Genomic DNA, 17,233 nt, shown 5'->3' with positions numbered 1-17,233 from the left:
GTTGAGAGCCAGACCAAACAGTACTAAACAGGTCATAGGGATTCCCACCACCCCAGGTATATTAATGCTGTGTGAGCAGAGGCCATCGGTTGGTCAGTTTCTTTGCCCCTGATCCAAGTCAATGGCCTTTACCAAGTGGGGGAGGAGGAGGCCTACATTTCCCTTTGTGTTCATTGCCCTGTAAAGTGGCCCCCCGGGGTCCAAATCCTTTGCCACATGCCATGCACTTGATGAGCAGCCTTCCTTCCTCCACTTCCTGTTATTTGTTCAACACGCTCCATTCTGAGCAGAGACCTCGCTTGGGTGCCCTTTGGCCTCTCAGTGTGTACGGGGCTGGAATCAGCACCTGCTATCCTTGAGCAGGTGCCTGGACCCCTCCCCTCCCCTTATTTTTATTTATTTCTTGGCCTGGCTCTCTGAGCAGCACAAAACAGATGGACCCAGCAACGCTTTTGCTTTGCCACACTGCCCCTAATCTAGAGCTGTGGGGCATGGTGGGAAATCACAAGAAGGGATGGGGAGAAATTTGGTTTGGTTTGCCTTTGAATGAAAGCCTAGCTAACTCACACCAGGTAAATGATACATGAACCGCAATGCAGGTTTCCTTCAAAATCTGCACTTTTCAGCAGTTCTCCAACCAAATAATATATACAAAAATGCATATATTAGGGGAAAGCACTAAAATGCTAGCAAAATTTCATGAGGACTTTTAAAATAAAAATCCACAAAGTGATGCAGAAATGTGGAGAATTGAACTTAAGGTTGGGAAAATGAGAAATGGAGAGAAACTGAGACTGGCAGGTTTGTCCATCCCTAGCCAAGAGAATGGCATTGCCAGCACAGCTAGGTGATCATGGCAGGGAAAGGGGCTCGCTAGAGACCCTTAGGCCAGCTCAAACCTGGAACTGGTTCTATCTAAAAATCTCCCTTTCCTTTCAGAATCAGAACTGGACTGGGACTTCTCCTACAACTCTAGCGGTAGGAATTGGTTTCTGCTTCTGATTTTGCAGCTTAGACGTCATATTTGGCAATGGCCAAGTAATTTTACACTGACAGATGATTCCCAAATAGTGTCAGGAACAACCATAGGCTTGTGTGGGAGTCTGTGTTGGGGGGAGAACCCAAATGCAAAAGGCTGTGTGTGTATGTGAAGTTATTTGTCAGGAAAAACAGAAAGCTGTGGATGTATCTTGGGGCCATTCTCATGGTCATTCCATATCAAGTGATCCAACTTTTTTACCTCATGTCATCTAATTTTCTTAATATTTTGTATACTTGTTGAATGATCAAAACTAAGTTTAAATCTAAAATTAATTTTTTCACCTTATTCCATTTTTGAGTTATGAGGGTTTGAAATTTCAAAAAAATTGACAAATTTGGCCTTGCCAGACTACACAGAAACCTTTAAGGCTCATCCCAGGATTGAGATATGTCAAAACTAAAAACACCAATCTCTTCAGAACTTCATAGGCTTTAATATGATATGTCACATGATGGCTACACTTAAAATTTTAAATTTAAGTTACAAAATTTATAATTTTAAAAAGTGTTAAAAACATTCATGATAAAAAGATTCCAAACAATGTATTAGTTATTTAATATTTCTAAGAGCAATCTGCAAATTTTCATCTTGCGATCTCAATGGGATCATATTAAAAAAATATTTTGTACTTACATGTCTCCTTTATTGGATTCTATTTAGGGTAAACAAGTCTTCATAATATCAGCTGCTACAGGCATTTCTTTAAAAACTTATTCAGTTAAAAGGTGTCTTAAAAGCTAGTCAGGCTTTTCTTTTTAAAATGTGTGCCAAAGCATACTGGTAGCTTCCTGTCTTCTAGATATTATGGACTCCAGTTCCCAGCAGCCACAGCCAGCAGAGCCAATAGTCAGGAGTGATAGGAGCTGGTGGCCGAAAGAGTGTGGGGGGGGCGCATGGGGTTTCTGAGAAGCAGCCTAACAGGAGAAACACAGCTGTCCCTTGAAGAAGCCTGTCTGCTCCAGGGAGCTCTCATTTTGTCCTTCTCAGGGCACAGGCCTCCGGGGCTCATGCAGAAAAGCCCACCAGCAGCCCTGGCGTCAAGCAGCCCTGGCTTCAGGCATCGGCAGAATGGCTTAGACTGGTAAGTGCAGCCCCGAGGGAGAGACCTGCGTGGGGAACCTTTATTCCATCAACTGGGGGCGAGGAACTTCAGAGGCCAAATGAGCCCCCCAGGCCTCTCTGCTTGGGCAGTGTGACCCCTTGGAAGATTCCCCAGAAGGGAATATAGCTCTTGGACTGGAACAATGTGTCTCTTTCTTTTAAAATGTTGTTCATAACTTCAGTCAACGGGGTGACCAACACATCTTTCATTTCTTTATAATAACTAGATGTAAACCCGTCAGGACCCGGAGCTTTCCCTCTCTTCAACTCCTTTATCACTTCTTTTACTTCTTCTTTTTCTATTGGGGCGTTCAGCTGGTCTTTTTGATCTGTCAGGATCTTCCGCACCATTTTCTCTCTTAGATATCTTTCTATTTTCTTCTTGTTGTTCCTTTCTTTATTTTTGTATAGTTGCTTATAAAAATCCAAGAATCCTTTCCTTATTTCTTTCGGATCAACTGTCTCTTCTCCATTTATCTTAATTTTGTTAATTGTACTCTGCTCCTTTCTCTTTTTAAGTTGCCACGCAAGCCATTTTCCTGATTTATTTGCAAACTCAAAGTTTTTCTGTCTTAACCTTTTGATGTTCCACTCAACTTCTTTATTTATTATCATTGCAAATTGAGTTTGAAGAGTCTTTATTTCCTGCTTTATTTTCAAGTTATTAGGTTTTTTGATCAATTTTTGCTCATTGTCCATAATCTGTCTTAAAATCTCTTTTGTCCTTTTTTCCTTGTTATTTTTCTTCAATGAGTTCTGCTGAATAAGGAATCCTCTCATTACTGCTTTGCTTGCGTCCCAAACAATGCTCATTTTCGTACCTTTGTTGATGTTGTCCGTAAAATATTCAGATAGTTTCTTTTGTGATTTTTCAACCATCTTCTGATCGTCCCACAGATTATCATTCATTCTCCACCTAAAAGTTCTTTCTTCAAAACCTTTTAGCTCCAGTTCTATAGGATTATGATCTGAAATCACTTTGGCCTATATTTCAATTTGTTGGATTCTTGGAGTCAGTTCATTCGATACCCATATTTGATCTATTCTTGACATTGACTGATTCGGTTCTGAATAATGTGTGAATTGCTTCTCCAATGGGTGTCTAAGTCTCTAGATATCAATCAGGTTGCAGTTCTTCGTCATCGTAAAAAATGTCTTAGGCAATTTCCCTTCTTTGTTCTTTACTTCTCTTAATCTGTCCATTTCCAATGATACCACACCATTCATATCTCCCATTATTATAATTTTTTGATCCATGTGTTCGAATAATTTTTCCTCCAATGATCTATAGAAATCAGTCTTATTTCCATTTGGTGCATAGATCCCGACAACTATCAATTTTTCGCCTTGCCAATTGATTTGAACAGCTATGATTCTCCCTTCTTCATCTTTGAATAGTTGGTGAGATTCAATTTTATTTTTGATATATAAGACAACACCCCTTTTTTTCTCTTTATCCGAAGATATGAATTCATTCCCTAATCTTTTGTTAATCAGAATTTTCCTGTGTCTTTTTGCCACATGAGTTTCTTGTAAACATATAATGTCCAAATTTTTCTTTTTTAGAAATTGTTCAATTTTATTTCGTTTCTTCTTGTCATTCATCCCATTAATGTTCCAATTCCACAATTTTAACGCCATTCTTCTTCCAATTAAATAAGTTTAATTTATTACCTTACAATCTATCTACCTCTTCTTCTTCCTCTTCCTCTTCTTCTTCCGATTTTTTCCCATTCTGTTCCTCTTCTTCTCCTAATTCAGACTCCTCCTTTGATCTTGCTCCTCCCTCTGCTCCCTTGATCTCTTCCTCTCCCGCCTGTAGTTCTTTGTATCTCCTCGTAAATTTCCCTATTTCCTCGGGGCTTGTCAGTCTTCTTTTCACACCTTTGTAAAAGAACGAGACTCCTTCCGGAAATTCCCATCTAAAGTCAATCTTATTTTTCTTAAGAATTTGCACCAGTGGTTTGTAAGCTTCTCTTCGTTTCAACAGTCTTATTGGTATATCTTTAAAGATAATTATGTAGTTCCCATCTATGTATAACCTTTTCTCTCTATTTCTTTGTAGAATCAAATTTCTCATCTCTCTGTCTTTAAATGTGATCAAACAATCACCCGGAAATTTCTTTGTTTTACTTGTCCTTATTTTCATTCTGAATGCATTTTGTACTGTTTTTGCAACTTCTTCCTCTGATAGCTCCAACCACTGCGCGATTTCCTTTATTAGTTTCTCTCTTATGTTTTCATTTTGTACTTCCGGAACTTGTCTCAGTCTCAGATTTACTTTCCTCTGTCTCAGTTCATTCATAGCAATAGAATCTTTTATTTCTTCCTGCGCTTTGTTTAGATCCACCATCTCACTCTTCATCTTCTCCTCCTCCCGCTTCATCTCCTTCATTTCCTGCTTTGTCCTCTTTAGCCCCTCATCCACTCTTTTTGATACCTCTTTGATCTGTCCTTTCAGTTCATTAACTGTCTCATCAATTTTTTTGTCCATTTTCCCAATTTTATTATCTACCTGTTCTAATTTTGTCTCCAGATTTTTCTCACTTTGTTTTATTTCTGCGAACATTTTCAATATTTCCGTTCTAACCTCTGTTTCCTGCTTTGAGGCTCTCCTGTCTGTTGGTGTGTCCCCCTCTGCCCCTTTTTTCGGCAAATGTGACATCTTCTTAAATATCAAAATAACATATATTATCTAAACAAAACAATTAGCAAAATACAGAAAAAACACCAAGATACAGTTTCCAAATATTAGTCCAAATTTTTTAGGGCAGTATGGGGAGTTTGATGTGAAGACCAACTTTATAAACGGAGACGCTTCCACAGCAAAAAATTAAGGAAATCCAATTGTCTATAAATTATTTATCTTCTTGCCCCCACTCGGGCTAATCCTCAGCAAACCAAAGAGGTAATTAAATTGTAATCCATCTTAAAGTCCCAGTTGTAATCCGAGGGGTAATGCAGAGGCTCAATTTAAAATCCCAAATTGTAATCCAATTTTTGTAATCCAAACTGTCTGGAAATAATTGTTAATCCTGAGAAAAAATATTTATAGTGACATACTATTTATAGGAGACTCCAACAAGCCATCCCTTAGAAATAAGGCAACTCAAAACGTATCCAGGGGAAGGAGGTCTCACAAGAAGCAGTTATTCCTCAAGTCCTAAAGTATACCATCAACAACAGAAAATTCCGAAAAACAAATTGTAATGTCACATTCCATCCACTAGGGGGATCAAACCTTCATATTAAATTTTATGGAAAAATTGTCTCACAGTCATATGATCCTCACTTTAACTTTTTCCAATTTTTTTAATCCAAAACAAAGGAAAAAAAGGGGGGGAAAGAGAAATATAGCCGAAGTCCACCAAAAAGACACTGAATTAATTCTTCTTTCTCTGCCAATATACCCCGTATAGCCGGTTAAAATGGCGTCGATGGCTCTTCTTTAGCGTAACAATTTATTCACAGAAATATGAACGGGAAATTAGCTCAAGCTCTCTATATCCTCAGTTGCATCTAAGACCTTCGTTTTATCTCACAGTCCTCCTCTGTTCCCCCTTAGTGTTTCCCTTCTTATCCTCTTATAAAAAAGTTACTTTTTATCCTTTAACTTTGTTTGAAACAGTTTCTTATAGTTGGGGAGAAACGGAAACAATAGCCGCTAGCGGCAACTCACTTTCACTTTCTGGCTCTGCATACCGTCCTGCGTCTTTGTTGATTCCAAACGATCGCTGAACTCAAAATCTTCTCTTTATTAATTCGGGACTTCTCTTATATTTTCTAGCCAGATTCAGCCAATTTATATGTTGCAAGTCCGAATTTCTTAGTTTTGAGAGCAGAGCGCTGTTCCCTACAAGCTCGGGGCTTCGCTATTCAGCCGCAGCAATGGCTTCCCGATAGCCAGCTGTCCCGTTCCGCCGCACTCTTCACCTCCTTTTCGGGGGCTACCTGACGGCCGGACGGGCAGCTTTCAGGCACCGCCGGGAACCTGGACCTCTGGACACCCACCAGAGGTTTAGCGGGGGGTTTTTTCGCCCCCAAAACCCCCTTTTTCGGCCGAAATAGCTAGGGTTTCCCTCCCGGAGAAATCCCTCGCTTGTGTCGGGCTCGCGCTCCACCGGAAGTCCCAGACAATGCTAAACTAATAACTTGCAGAGGCCTTTTGAAATTAAGGCAGAGGCTACAGGTTGCCCAGCATTGCCTTAGGGTAGACCCTTGGTTTTCAGCCCGTGTGCTGTGGCCCCTGGGGGGACGTGAGGAACATTCAGGAGAGCCGAGAGGGCCGTCCTGTCATGAACTTGCAGCCCATATTTTCCTGCATTCATTCTCTCTCTCTCTCTCTCTCTCTCTCTCTCTCTCTCTCTCTCTCTCGATCTCTCAGGGGAACCAGCAGCTTTAACTTGCAGCCCATTATCTTCCCTAAATAAAACAATGGCAAAAAGGGGAGGGGAATACTTTTGCATGACTGTTTATCTTCTTAAAATCTTTCCCCCCTCCCGCAAACAAAAATCCTCCCCGGCTTCCGTAACCACCACCTTAGACCCATCAAGGGAGACAAAGGGATGCATCTTCCTAGGATTAATCTACAATACAGGCTTAAAAACAATTTGTAATTCTGTGCATATTTTCTCAGAAGCAAGTCCCACTTTTCCCTAGAAACTCTGCATATGTTAGCAGCCCTAACATCCATTCCCTTTCTCAGGGGACCTGGGTATTATAGTTCCTGGGGGAGAGCTAAGGATCCTCTTTCTCAGCTGTCTCACCAAACTATAGTTCCCAGGAGGTATTATAAAACAGGGAATATGTGCATGTATGCTGAGAGCATTAAAAATGAAAGTAAGTCACTTACACAGCCACCTTGCTTTTTGGTGGGTTCGGAGGCAGTGTGCTGTGGATGTGGCCAATGAGGGAAGGGGAAGATTTGTAAACCTAAGGGGCAAGCTGTGCCCCCTGCAGTTGCATTTTGTAACTTGGCAATAGTTAGCCTCACTGTGACTTAGGAAGTATGAGCGCCATACTAGACATTATGTGAAATAAACAATAGCCGTCACAGGGTGTGTGAGAGCAGGAAGGAAGACTACAGCCTGATTTAAAAGCACACATGTAAGCTGCTATTGATGCCAATTTCAGCTACTCTCTCAGGACAAACTGCAGGTCTGGGCAGTAGGTTTTTTTTGTCAGGACCACAGTGTGGGAGGAACTGGTTGACTCCCCACCTCTGGGTGCTGTGCTCTCAGTCCTGATTGGTGGGCACTGGCTGCTCTTAAAACAAACAGGTGAAATGGCAAGCACACATTTTGCTTCTTTAGGTTCTGAAAGGCTCTGTAAAGGATAACACACCCATCTGAATCTATGTGTGTTCCAGTGCCCAACTGTGCACTGGGGGGAGCTGTGGAGCATGCCAGCAGAAAGTGGATTTTGGAATTCTGCTTGGCAGAACAATTGGCTGCTAGACCAAGTGGTGTAGATGGGTCCTTGATATCTTAACTTGATGACTTATCACTTGAGCACCAGCAGCTGAATGCAGGAGCTTCCTCCACTCAGACCGTGGGTTCTGAGATGAGGTCAGGTGGTCAGAGGTGTAGCTGCTGCGGGAAAAGTTTTGTCACCCCCATCGGCGGCTTGGGGTAGGCTTGGGGTTATGGGCACCCTGGAACTTCCTTTGGGCTCTGCTACATATTTAGTCAGCCTCGATCGTGGCACCTTCAGGCACTTTGCTCCCTGGCACGCAAGGGATCCCTCAGGACTCCTTTGTGCACTGTCCTGTTTCCCCACCACCAAAAGCACGTGTGGCTGCGGAGCTCTCACCGCCTCCAGCCGGCCTGGGGATATTCAGCCAAGCACGGCAGCTGCCTCTTGGTTAACGCAGCTCTGTCCATGCCTCCTTGCTCTCCCTCTGCGAGGTGCGCGAGAGGAGGGTGGCGAAGCCAGCCTTAGCGGCCCGACGGAGGCTAAATCAGGAGGTGGACAGCAGCTAACTCACTTCGGGAAGTGGCAGCAGCAGCGGGCCTTGCTGGGCTGCATGTCGGAGAGGCTTATCTTTGGCGCTTGGCTCCCGGGCAGGCCTCTTCTCGAGCGCAAGGAAGGCCAGCATGGCGCCTGCCCGACCTCCCGCTTGCCCGCCTGTTCACAACGGCGAGGGCTGCCTCCTGTTCTGCCTCCAGGCCCCTGTGCTCTGTTGGGCCACAGGTCCAGCGCTCCTGTTCCCAGTGTGGTAGAGGCCGCTGGCGGGCTCTGGGTCGCCTTTTTGGTCCTTGCGCTGGGCACCCCCGGCTCCCCTCTGGTCGCAGCAGTTGTGGCAGGAGGTTTTACGGCTCAGGGATCGGCTAGGCAGTGCAGCTGGTGCTGGCTGCCCTTGAGCTTTGCACCACTGTGTGCCCACCACTTTGCCTCACCAGAAGTCCTCAGGATTCACCCTTTCTGGGGTTCCGAACAGGCAGGCAAAATGAGGTGGGGGAGGGTCTTATTGTTTGTTTACCTCCTTGCATCTGGCCCCTAGCGGGTCATCCTTCTTTCCCAGTGGCACGTGCACACGTTTTAAATAACATTATTTATTTATTTATTTATTTTTAAGTGTTGTGAGCTCCCCGCTTTTGAAAACGTATTTTTGCCAATTTTTCACTCCCCTTAGAGATGTCACCCGGGGCAGCCTGCACTCACCACACACCCCTTCCTCCGCCACTGCAGGTGGTACAGAAGTGCGCTCTGCAGTGGTTTCATGGCCATTTTGCAACATTTGCTTTGCAACAGTCCCGTGGTGTTGCCATGTGTGTGCAAAGGACACCCCCTGAAAGAAAGGCATAGGGGGCAGAGGAAGCAGGGCCAGCCCTATCATTAGGCGGAGTGAGGCAGCTGCCTCAGGCAGCAGACGATGGGAGTCTCAGGTTCAGTCCCCAGCATTTCCAAGTAGGGCTGGGAATGTCCCTTGCTTGAAAGCTTGACCAGCCCCTTCCGGTCAGTGTAGACAATACTGAGGTAGATGGTCTGACTTAGTAGGAAGCATCTTCCTATGTTCCAGCCCAGAGCACAACACGGCTATCCACTGCAGCAGCCCCTGCTGAAATGTGTCTTGCCTGCCTTTGAAGACTCGGGGGGGGGGGGGAGAGTCACAGGTGCAAGAAGTGGAGGAGCTCACAGCCCCTTTGAGATTCTGTTCTCTTTCTCTTGCAGGAGAAATTGGGAAGCAGCTGATGCTGCAGCCATGGAGCCCAAGAGCATTTTTGACTATGAACCTGGGAAGTCATCCATCCTCGATTATCCCAGCTCGGTATGCAAGCCTCCCTGGATTTAGTTGTGCCTGGATTTAGTTGTGACTGAACTAGCAGTAGACCCAGATTGTGTCTGGACTGGATCACATATTGTCAGTCAGCTGTCTGAAGGACAAGACTGCATTGCTCTGCACATTTCCTGGCGTGTCAACCCCACTGAACTCCGTGAGGCACGTTGTTCACATGTCGCGTCACACTGCACAACTCTTTGTGCTCATATTTGAAAGCAAGGATGTGGAACAATGGTTGCAACATATGGAGAGTAACTTAATGAAGCGGGAAATCCCAGCCATTCGCCCCCTCCTCCCCCTTCTCAACAGTCCTCATTCAGACCAAGGGATGTGTGTCCTGCTTGAGGATTCCCTCCAATACAGCAGCCTCTTTACTGATGCTTTGATTTGCCCTTTGCAGCCTTCGAAGCCCCTCACAGCATATTCAGCACAAGGCCGCCCCCCCTCCCCGCCCATTGAGGTGAGTATTCTGCAGTGCCAAGGGTGAGGCATGCGTAGCCTGGGGTCGCAAAGCAAGACCTGGGATCCAGCCAAGCCTATGCTATGCACTTCCTTGGGGGCAGGGGGAAGCTAGCGTGGAGACTCATTGAGCCAGGAGGAGGGGATGGGGCTGTGCTTGAGATCCTCCCTGCTGGCTTCTCCCAAGACGGCCGGAGAGCAGCTGTGTTTACTGGCTTCCATGGAGTAGGATTCTTTGTTATTTCCTCTCCCCCCTCCTCTGCCTTCAAGATGGTCCTCCGCACTGCAGATGCACTGCCAAGATCTGCATGCTGTGGATGGGGAAGAATGCTCTAGGTCACCATTCAGAGCAGGAGCCCTGCTGCTGTGGTCCCCAAATAGGTCGCACAGAACCAGGTGCACCTTGTGTGCTCTAGTCAGGGTCATGCACACCCCACACTAAAATATTTAAAATCTGCATCCAGACCATTCTGATTCCACATAAAGAAATACTCATTTCTGCAACTGGTGTGAATTGTGCAAATGAAGCACAATTAGGGTTAGGGTTAGGGGATAGCAGCAGCCCAGCCATATCAAATTCAAGTTAACACCACAGAGGTGAGAAGCCTGAGGGGGGAAAAAAGGTGGTCCCTGGAAGATAAAAGATTTGGTGCCAGGCACACCTTTCTAAACAGAGTTCTAAAACAAGGGCACCACTGCAGAGAAGGCTCAGCTTGGCATAATCGTACAGAGATGTACCTTGTTTTGAGACATTCTTAACACCCACATTGCTCACATATCCCTGAATGGGGTATACAAATCAGGACTGTGGCACTGTAACAAGCCGTTGCCAGCAAGCCAGTCTTAAGTCATGGCTTCTTGTTGAATTGCTCATCTTGATGTGCTAACGTTAGGATCTACTCACAACAGGAGAGGATTGAAGGCCAGGGAGGGGGCCAGTTAGGCTATGTGTTGGGGCTGGGTTGGGGAGACATTTAGTGCAGCTTGCATTCAAATCTACCTAACTGACACTTCCCAAAGCAATATGCAAAGTGAAACACAGCCATCCTTTAAAATTTGCACTTCTCCTAATTTTGCAGTGCAGTTCTCCAACCCAAAATTATGTTCATAAATGTGTATATTAGGCAAAAACATGCACAAATTCATGAAAAGTGAATAAAAATGTATTGTAACATGTGTGTTTTTTAGTACCGTATTTTTCGCTCTATAACACGCACCCGACCATAACACGCACATAGTTTTTAGAGGAGGAAAATCCGTAGGCATGCCACCCGTAGGCATTCCCTCCATAACACGCACAGACATTTCCCCTTACTTTTTAGGAGGAAAAAAGTGAGTGTTATGGTGCAAAAAATACGGTATATTAGAAATGCACACTGAAATGATGAGTTTTTGTGATGACTTTTTTTTAAAAAAAATCACAAACTGATGCTGAAATGGGGTGAGAACTGAATTTTATCATTGGAAAAATGAGAGAGAAATTGAAAATGAGATTCCTCCATCCCTGGCATCAGAATGCTGCTAATTCATAGTAAATTACGATGAGCTGGAATCTCTTATTCCATCCAGCCTCCTTATAAATTCAGAATCATTCTCCTTGCACAGCAGGCTTCTGCCACTCAGGTCAGAGCATCCTTGTGCAGCCTAGTTCTCACACTAAGGTAGATGAACTGAGCCTGGGCTGTACCACTGCAGTCTGCAGGTGGGTGTTCACATGATGGAATTCTCCCAATGAGAAATAAAATGCCTTGCACATAGAAAACCAGCATGTCATGGAGGAGGGTTGTAAGCTAACCTTTTTCCTGGCATACTAGCTTTCTATGTGTAGGATTCCTCCCCCACCTGCAGGCTAAATCAAGCCACAGATTTACCCTTTTGGTGAAAAACGAGAGCTCTTTGCGCATAGCTGTCTGCGCATCTCTGTGTGGTGTTCTTAAGACTACACAGAAGGCTGCTCCATTGAACTCAGTAGGACTTATTCTATGCATGCAGTATCTGGTGGCTTAAGGAGCCACTTCACATGACAGTGTCTGCGAACCTTGTTTCCCAGGCGTTTCTGTGCAAGTGGCCCCATCGCTGCCTCCTCATGCTTCTCTCTTGACTCTCATGTAGCTCGTTTGCTGTGGCCACTGCAGGCTTCTGCCTACAGCCCTCCCCCCCACTGCCTATTTCTTCCCTCTTTCAGGAGTTACTGGAGAGGGAGCTGCAGCAGCTGAGCGAAGAGCTGGACAAGGACATCAGGGCCATTGAGCTTTCCCTCAAGGTAACTCTTGCCTTGCTTTCTGTGGCTACTGCTTCCCTCCACCTAAATGCCTTCTTAGGATGCTGGGCACTCTTCTTCCCCATCCTTGTGCCATTTGGGCTTACTCAGGCAGGTGAGCCGAGGGCTGGAACCTCAACATCTTAAGGATAAGACTAATCCCTAGTTGATTGGATAGAGGGGTGGTACTGGAACGATTAAGACTAATCACATTTCAGACTTAATTTAACCTAATGAAATGGTTCACTTCTCTTGCATTAGCAAATCAACATAATGTCTAAAATAATAAATGCTTTGCCAATCATTCCTGACTGTTTTCAATGTACCTTATCTTTGATGTACAGTATCAATCTATTTTTGTTGCTATTTCCACCCAGTGTAGGAAAAGAAACAAGCTTGCAGTGTTAACCCACCTAATTCATGCTATGAACAAGCCAGGGTTTGTGGCTTTTTGTGGTTTATTGTGGAAAAGCTGAATGCTATTGCATGTGCCCCAACTGCTTCTGCTTCAACTTTCCCCTGGCGCAAGCAGAAGAAACAAATCAGGAAGATTTGCGCTCCTGTTATGCCTAAACCAGGAATTGCAGTTTGTTGCTTCCTAATGTGCTACAGTAAGCCAGCAACAAACCATGGTTTAAGGTTGGCTTGTTGTGATTGCTGCTTGTTAGGGAGAAACCAATAGCAACCCTTGGTTCAGATGTAAGGCAAAGCCTCCTGCTTTATCCAGCTCATGACAAGGGAAGAGAAGAGTGTGACTGTCCAGTGTGCACATACGCTGCTCACACTCAGTAAACCACGATAAACCAGAAACTCCAGTTTATCCTTTAGCGTTTCCCATCAGTGGGATTGACTCTGCAGGTAAGTTTCTGTAGAATTGTAGCCTTAAAAGCACTGTGCTTATTTGAAATTTTATTTACAGCACAACTCTGTGCATGTTCATGTGAAAGTCTGAGTGTGTGCAACAGAGTGTGCTTCCAGGACTGCAACTCCAGCCTTGCAGGTGTAATGGATCAGCCTTCCTCAGCTGGCTCCTCTTCAGAGGTTATGTACTAGTACTGCAACTCCCATCAGCCCCAGTCAACAAGCTGACCTGACCTGGGTGATGGGAGTTGTAGTTTCACGCAGGTTGCAATATGCCATTGAAAAGCATTTTATATGGGCCTCTCTGAGAAAGGGGAGCCCCTTTATGGCAGCGTGTCCTGCCCTGCGCTTCTGCTGACTCCCAGACCAGCTGGCAAAGAATCGAATCCACAACAAAAGCAACTTAAAGCATAACAAAAACAAGCCTGAGAGCGGGTGGCTTCGCTAGTCACCCTTGTCGTTTCGTAATCGCGAATTCTACCTAAGGCGAAGCGACTGGCGGAGGGTCCCCGGCGCCGCGCAGCGCCCTGCCCGCTTCCTCGCCGGCCTGACTCCGCCCGGCTCGGCGGCGGACCTGCTGGCCTTTAGGACCCGCCCGGCTCCCGCCCGCCGCCCGCCCCGCCCGGGCCAGCAAGTTGGCGGCGGACTCTCTTCCGCGCGGGACGCGGCCAGGGCCGCCTCTCCCCGCCCGCCCGCTCAGCGCCGCGCTCTCTCCCGTCTCTCCGCAGGGCTCCTCCCGGGCCGCGTCGTCCGGCTGCGCCGCCGCTGCTGCTCCGGCCTCGGCTGCCCGCCGGTGAGTAGGGGCGCGGGGCGGGGGGGGGGGGCAGGGGCGCGGCCGCCTCGCGAGGAGTGGCGTCACCCCAGAAGCATCTGGGCCGGATCCGCGGGGGGAGGGAGGGGCGGGGGGGGGGGAAGGAGCAGCATTTGGGCATTAAGAAGGCGGGGGGGGCGCAGCTCCCTCTCTCGCCGAAGCTCTTTGGAGCGCGTGTACTGCAGGTATCCACAAGGCTTTCCAACGCAGGACCCACTTTGAACCCGAACATGCATTGGGGACCGAGTTCGTAAACTGCGTGGCGGCCGTGCTCCTGCCGGGACTGGAGCATGAGGCTCTTAATCTCGGGGTGGAGGGTTCGAGCCCCATGGTGGGCAAAAGATTCCTGCATTGCAGGGGTTGGACTAGATGACCTTCGTGGTTCCTTCCCACGCTAAAATTCTTCCATTCTATGACTCACCTTGGATCAGGGGGGACACCCATCCCGGGGTCCCAGCCTCCCCGCTGAAGACCACTGGCGGAGTATCAGTGCGGGCAGCACAGCTTTGTGGCGGGAGCTTGCAGAAGGGGCCTTGCAGCCTTTGCCCAATGAAGCCTCTGTGATTAGGAGCAGAGTACAAACAGCAGTTTATTGGATGGCAGCCCTGAAGTTTGGCGCTTTCAGACGGGGCTTGCCATTCCTGCTCTTCAGGCAGTCGGGTTGTCTTGCTTCACTTACTTTGAAATGTGGCAAGCAGCCCCTCCAGCTCCTTCCCTTGGATGGCGCTCTGGATTCCTCCCCTGGTGGCTACCAGCCAGGTAGAAGACGCTGCCCCACCTGAGCACCCCAGAGGCAACTGGCTCAGTGTTAGTAAAAGCAAAGCAGCATTTAGTGGAAGTGACCGCTCTTTATTTTATCTGATCCAACAAGACTTTTGTCAGAATCTATTCCTGTTGCACATATCCTGCCCCACAAGGAAAACAAGAAAGATAAGCGTGGGGTCATTTGCAAAGAGGAACCGTTCACTGGAGCACAAGAAGGTGTTTTATAGCAAGTAGTATTGTTTACTGACAGCCGCGCTCTGGCATTTCCGGCAGGGAATCTCCCAGCCCTGTCTGCACCTGGGCCCTTCTGCATGCCAAGCAGGTGCTCTGATCGCTGTGCCACAGCGCTCCTTCAACCAGCAGGCCTGTCTGGGATTGTGGGCGGACTGATAGGAAATAGAACCTGTGCACTGGACATGCCAGTTTCTAATTTGTGGAGTTTGTCTTAAGCAGCTGGCTGTATCTTGGCTTCCCTTTCTTACTCTTGGGTGCTTGTAGTTGGGGCAAAAGTGTGACAAGTCCCTATAAAAGGATGTGGCTGTAGGAATATGGCAGTAGAAGAAGCGCTGGCCTGCCGCTCCTTGTCACATGCATCCAAGTCTGGAGGCAAGCTTCTTGTTGTTGTGGCAGCTTATCGATTGCCACAGCCCTGCTTTAAAGAGGAGCCTAAGGGCTGCAGCTGTAGCCTCTCTGCATGTTTAGGAACCTTGCAAGGAGCCTATGCACTTCAGAGCGTTTGCACACAAACATTGTTTCCACCACACACACACCCCGTCAGTGACCCAGAGAATGGCATGGCTGCATGCTTTGGGGGTCTTGAAGATTAGTGGCAGGCCACTGTCCTGTGAGCCGCTCTGCTCTCACTTGGATGCATGGAGCACCCAAGAGAAGTCTCCTTGCACACCTGCCTCTTCCAGGACTAAGGAGCCCACGGAGGACGCCTTTTGTGAGGCAGGCCCCAAACACTTTTCCGTCTGGGGTGGAGCAGCAGATGCCCCCCCCCCCAAGATCATGGTACCAAACCCAAGCTTGATCAAGTTATTCCGGCACCTGAAAATCCCTCAAGTGTCTCTCCTATGGGAGTGAAAAATAGAATAATAATAAAGCAAGTAACAATTTGCTGCCCTTTCATGTAAGCCCAAATCAGCTGTTCCATCCTCCGCAATGGTAGGGCTGGCCCTGGGAGCTCCCCCCACCCACATTGCGGAGTAGCCAGCACTGCCGTTACTGTTAAAATTCAAGGTTCAATACCCCAACACATGTGCAAGAGATTTAATGATCACCATGAGGGAAACTTCTAGCTTCTGCCAAGTGGTCCTGTGACCCGTCTGCCCCATGTCACAGTCATCTGATGAGTTTAGATGAGAAGATGCTTTAGATTAGCTGAGAGTGACCCAATATATTTCTGGTCAGAAACCCAGATGACACCCCCACTACCCCACTTAATAAGGGGCATGATTCGCCAGTTCTCCGGCAAAAGTTGCATTGAAATTAATGAGGGCACTTTCTGTATGGGATGTTGCTCTTCTCTCTGCCTTTCTCAAGGGCATTTATCACCCTAAAACCTTATTGGGAAAACAGACAAAAGAATTTATTCCCAGCTCCAATCCACTTTTCCTTGCAGGCCCTACCATATTCTAGAACAGGCTTCCTCAACCTCGGCCCTCCAGATGTTTTGAGACTACACTTCCCACCATCCCTGACCACTGGTCCTGCTAGCTAGGGATCATGGGAGTTGTAGGCCAAAAACATCTGGAGGGCTGAGCTTGAGGAAGCCTGTCCTATTGTTGTTTGTTGGTGTTATTTTCTTGTTCTTCTAATGCTTCTGCTAGACTTGCATTTAAAGGATGTTTCGTATAGGATTGGCAACCTTGCTGCAGAGATAACTGATGCTGTTGAATTACAGTTCCCCTCATCCCTGGATTATTGGCCCTGCTGGCTGGGACTGAGAGCAGGAGGGCACCGTGTTGTCTACCCCTGCCTTGTTGTGTTGTTTCCTTTTAAAAAAAACAAAAACTAAATATAATATGTAATGTGGTCAGAGCACATCACATACACTATCTCAGGCATTATTATGACGACCCCATAAATAGATCAGTGTTACCCCCTACTACAGAGATGGGGGTTAAGGAAATTGCTTGCTTAAGGCTAGTTCACAAATTCATGGCTGAGAGAGTTCAAATGTTTAATAGCTTACTCTGTTAACCGCTCTGCTTTTGTTGTTTGGCAGTGGAAATTTCATGGCTTTATTTCAATATATGCAGAAAAGCAACAACACAAACACCCCAGGTCCCTCTAGAAATGGGTGTACCTGCATTCCTGATCATGTGCGCTGGGGGGGGGGGTCTCGTGTGTCTCTTGTACCCAAAGCAGGTGGTGAGATGGATCTCCTGCTTATTTATTTAACAGCAGCCCCGGGAAGAAGAGGGAATGGCTTCAAATCAAGGCCATGGTGCTGAGGGAATCAATGGGGAGGGGACCCTTTCTCTTGTTCCTGCCCCCCAACAGAAATCCCCACTGAGCCAAAAGTGCTGTTTGCCCAACTGTGAATCTGCATAGTTACCCTGTGGCAGCTTCCAAGGCAGTAGTTCAGTTTGGGTGAATTGGCACAGGGAAAGGAGTGGCTCAGCCTCTCCTCCAGGCTCCACCTGC

General features: G+C 46.8%; 1 protein-coding gene across 4 annotated transcripts in view; it reads left to right on the top strand.

Moving 5' to 3' along the window:
- The window catches only part of SORBS3 (sorbin and SH3 domain containing 3), a 65,798-nt gene that overhangs the window by 32,639 nt on the left and 15,926 nt on the right, over positions 1 to 17,233 (top strand). For all 4 annotated transcript variants that reach the window (XM_053367017.1, XM_053367015.1, XM_053367016.1 and 1 more), the window contains 6 exons: positions 940 to 978; positions 2,030 to 2,123; positions 9,317 to 9,413; positions 9,826 to 9,885; positions 12,070 to 12,147; positions 13,734 to 13,798. In XM_053367017.1, coding sequence (XP_053222992.1) covers positions 940 to 978; positions 2,030 to 2,123; positions 9,317 to 9,413; positions 9,826 to 9,885; positions 12,070 to 12,147; positions 13,734 to 13,798 — 433 coding nt within the window. The remainder of the gene's footprint in view (positions 1 to 939; positions 979 to 2,029; positions 2,124 to 9,316; positions 9,414 to 9,825; positions 9,886 to 12,069; positions 12,148 to 13,733; positions 13,799 to 17,233) is intronic.

The sequence above is a fragment of the Podarcis raffonei genome, chromosome 15, assembly GCF_027172205.1.
Source record: "Podarcis raffonei isolate rPodRaf1 chromosome 15, rPodRaf1.pri, whole genome shotgun sequence".
In the NCBI taxonomy this organism is placed as follows: Eukaryota; Metazoa; Chordata; class Lepidosauria; order Squamata; family Lacertidae; genus Podarcis; species Podarcis raffonei.
Note: the sequence above shows the minus strand (reverse complement) of the source record. Positions and strands in the feature narration are given on the sequence as shown.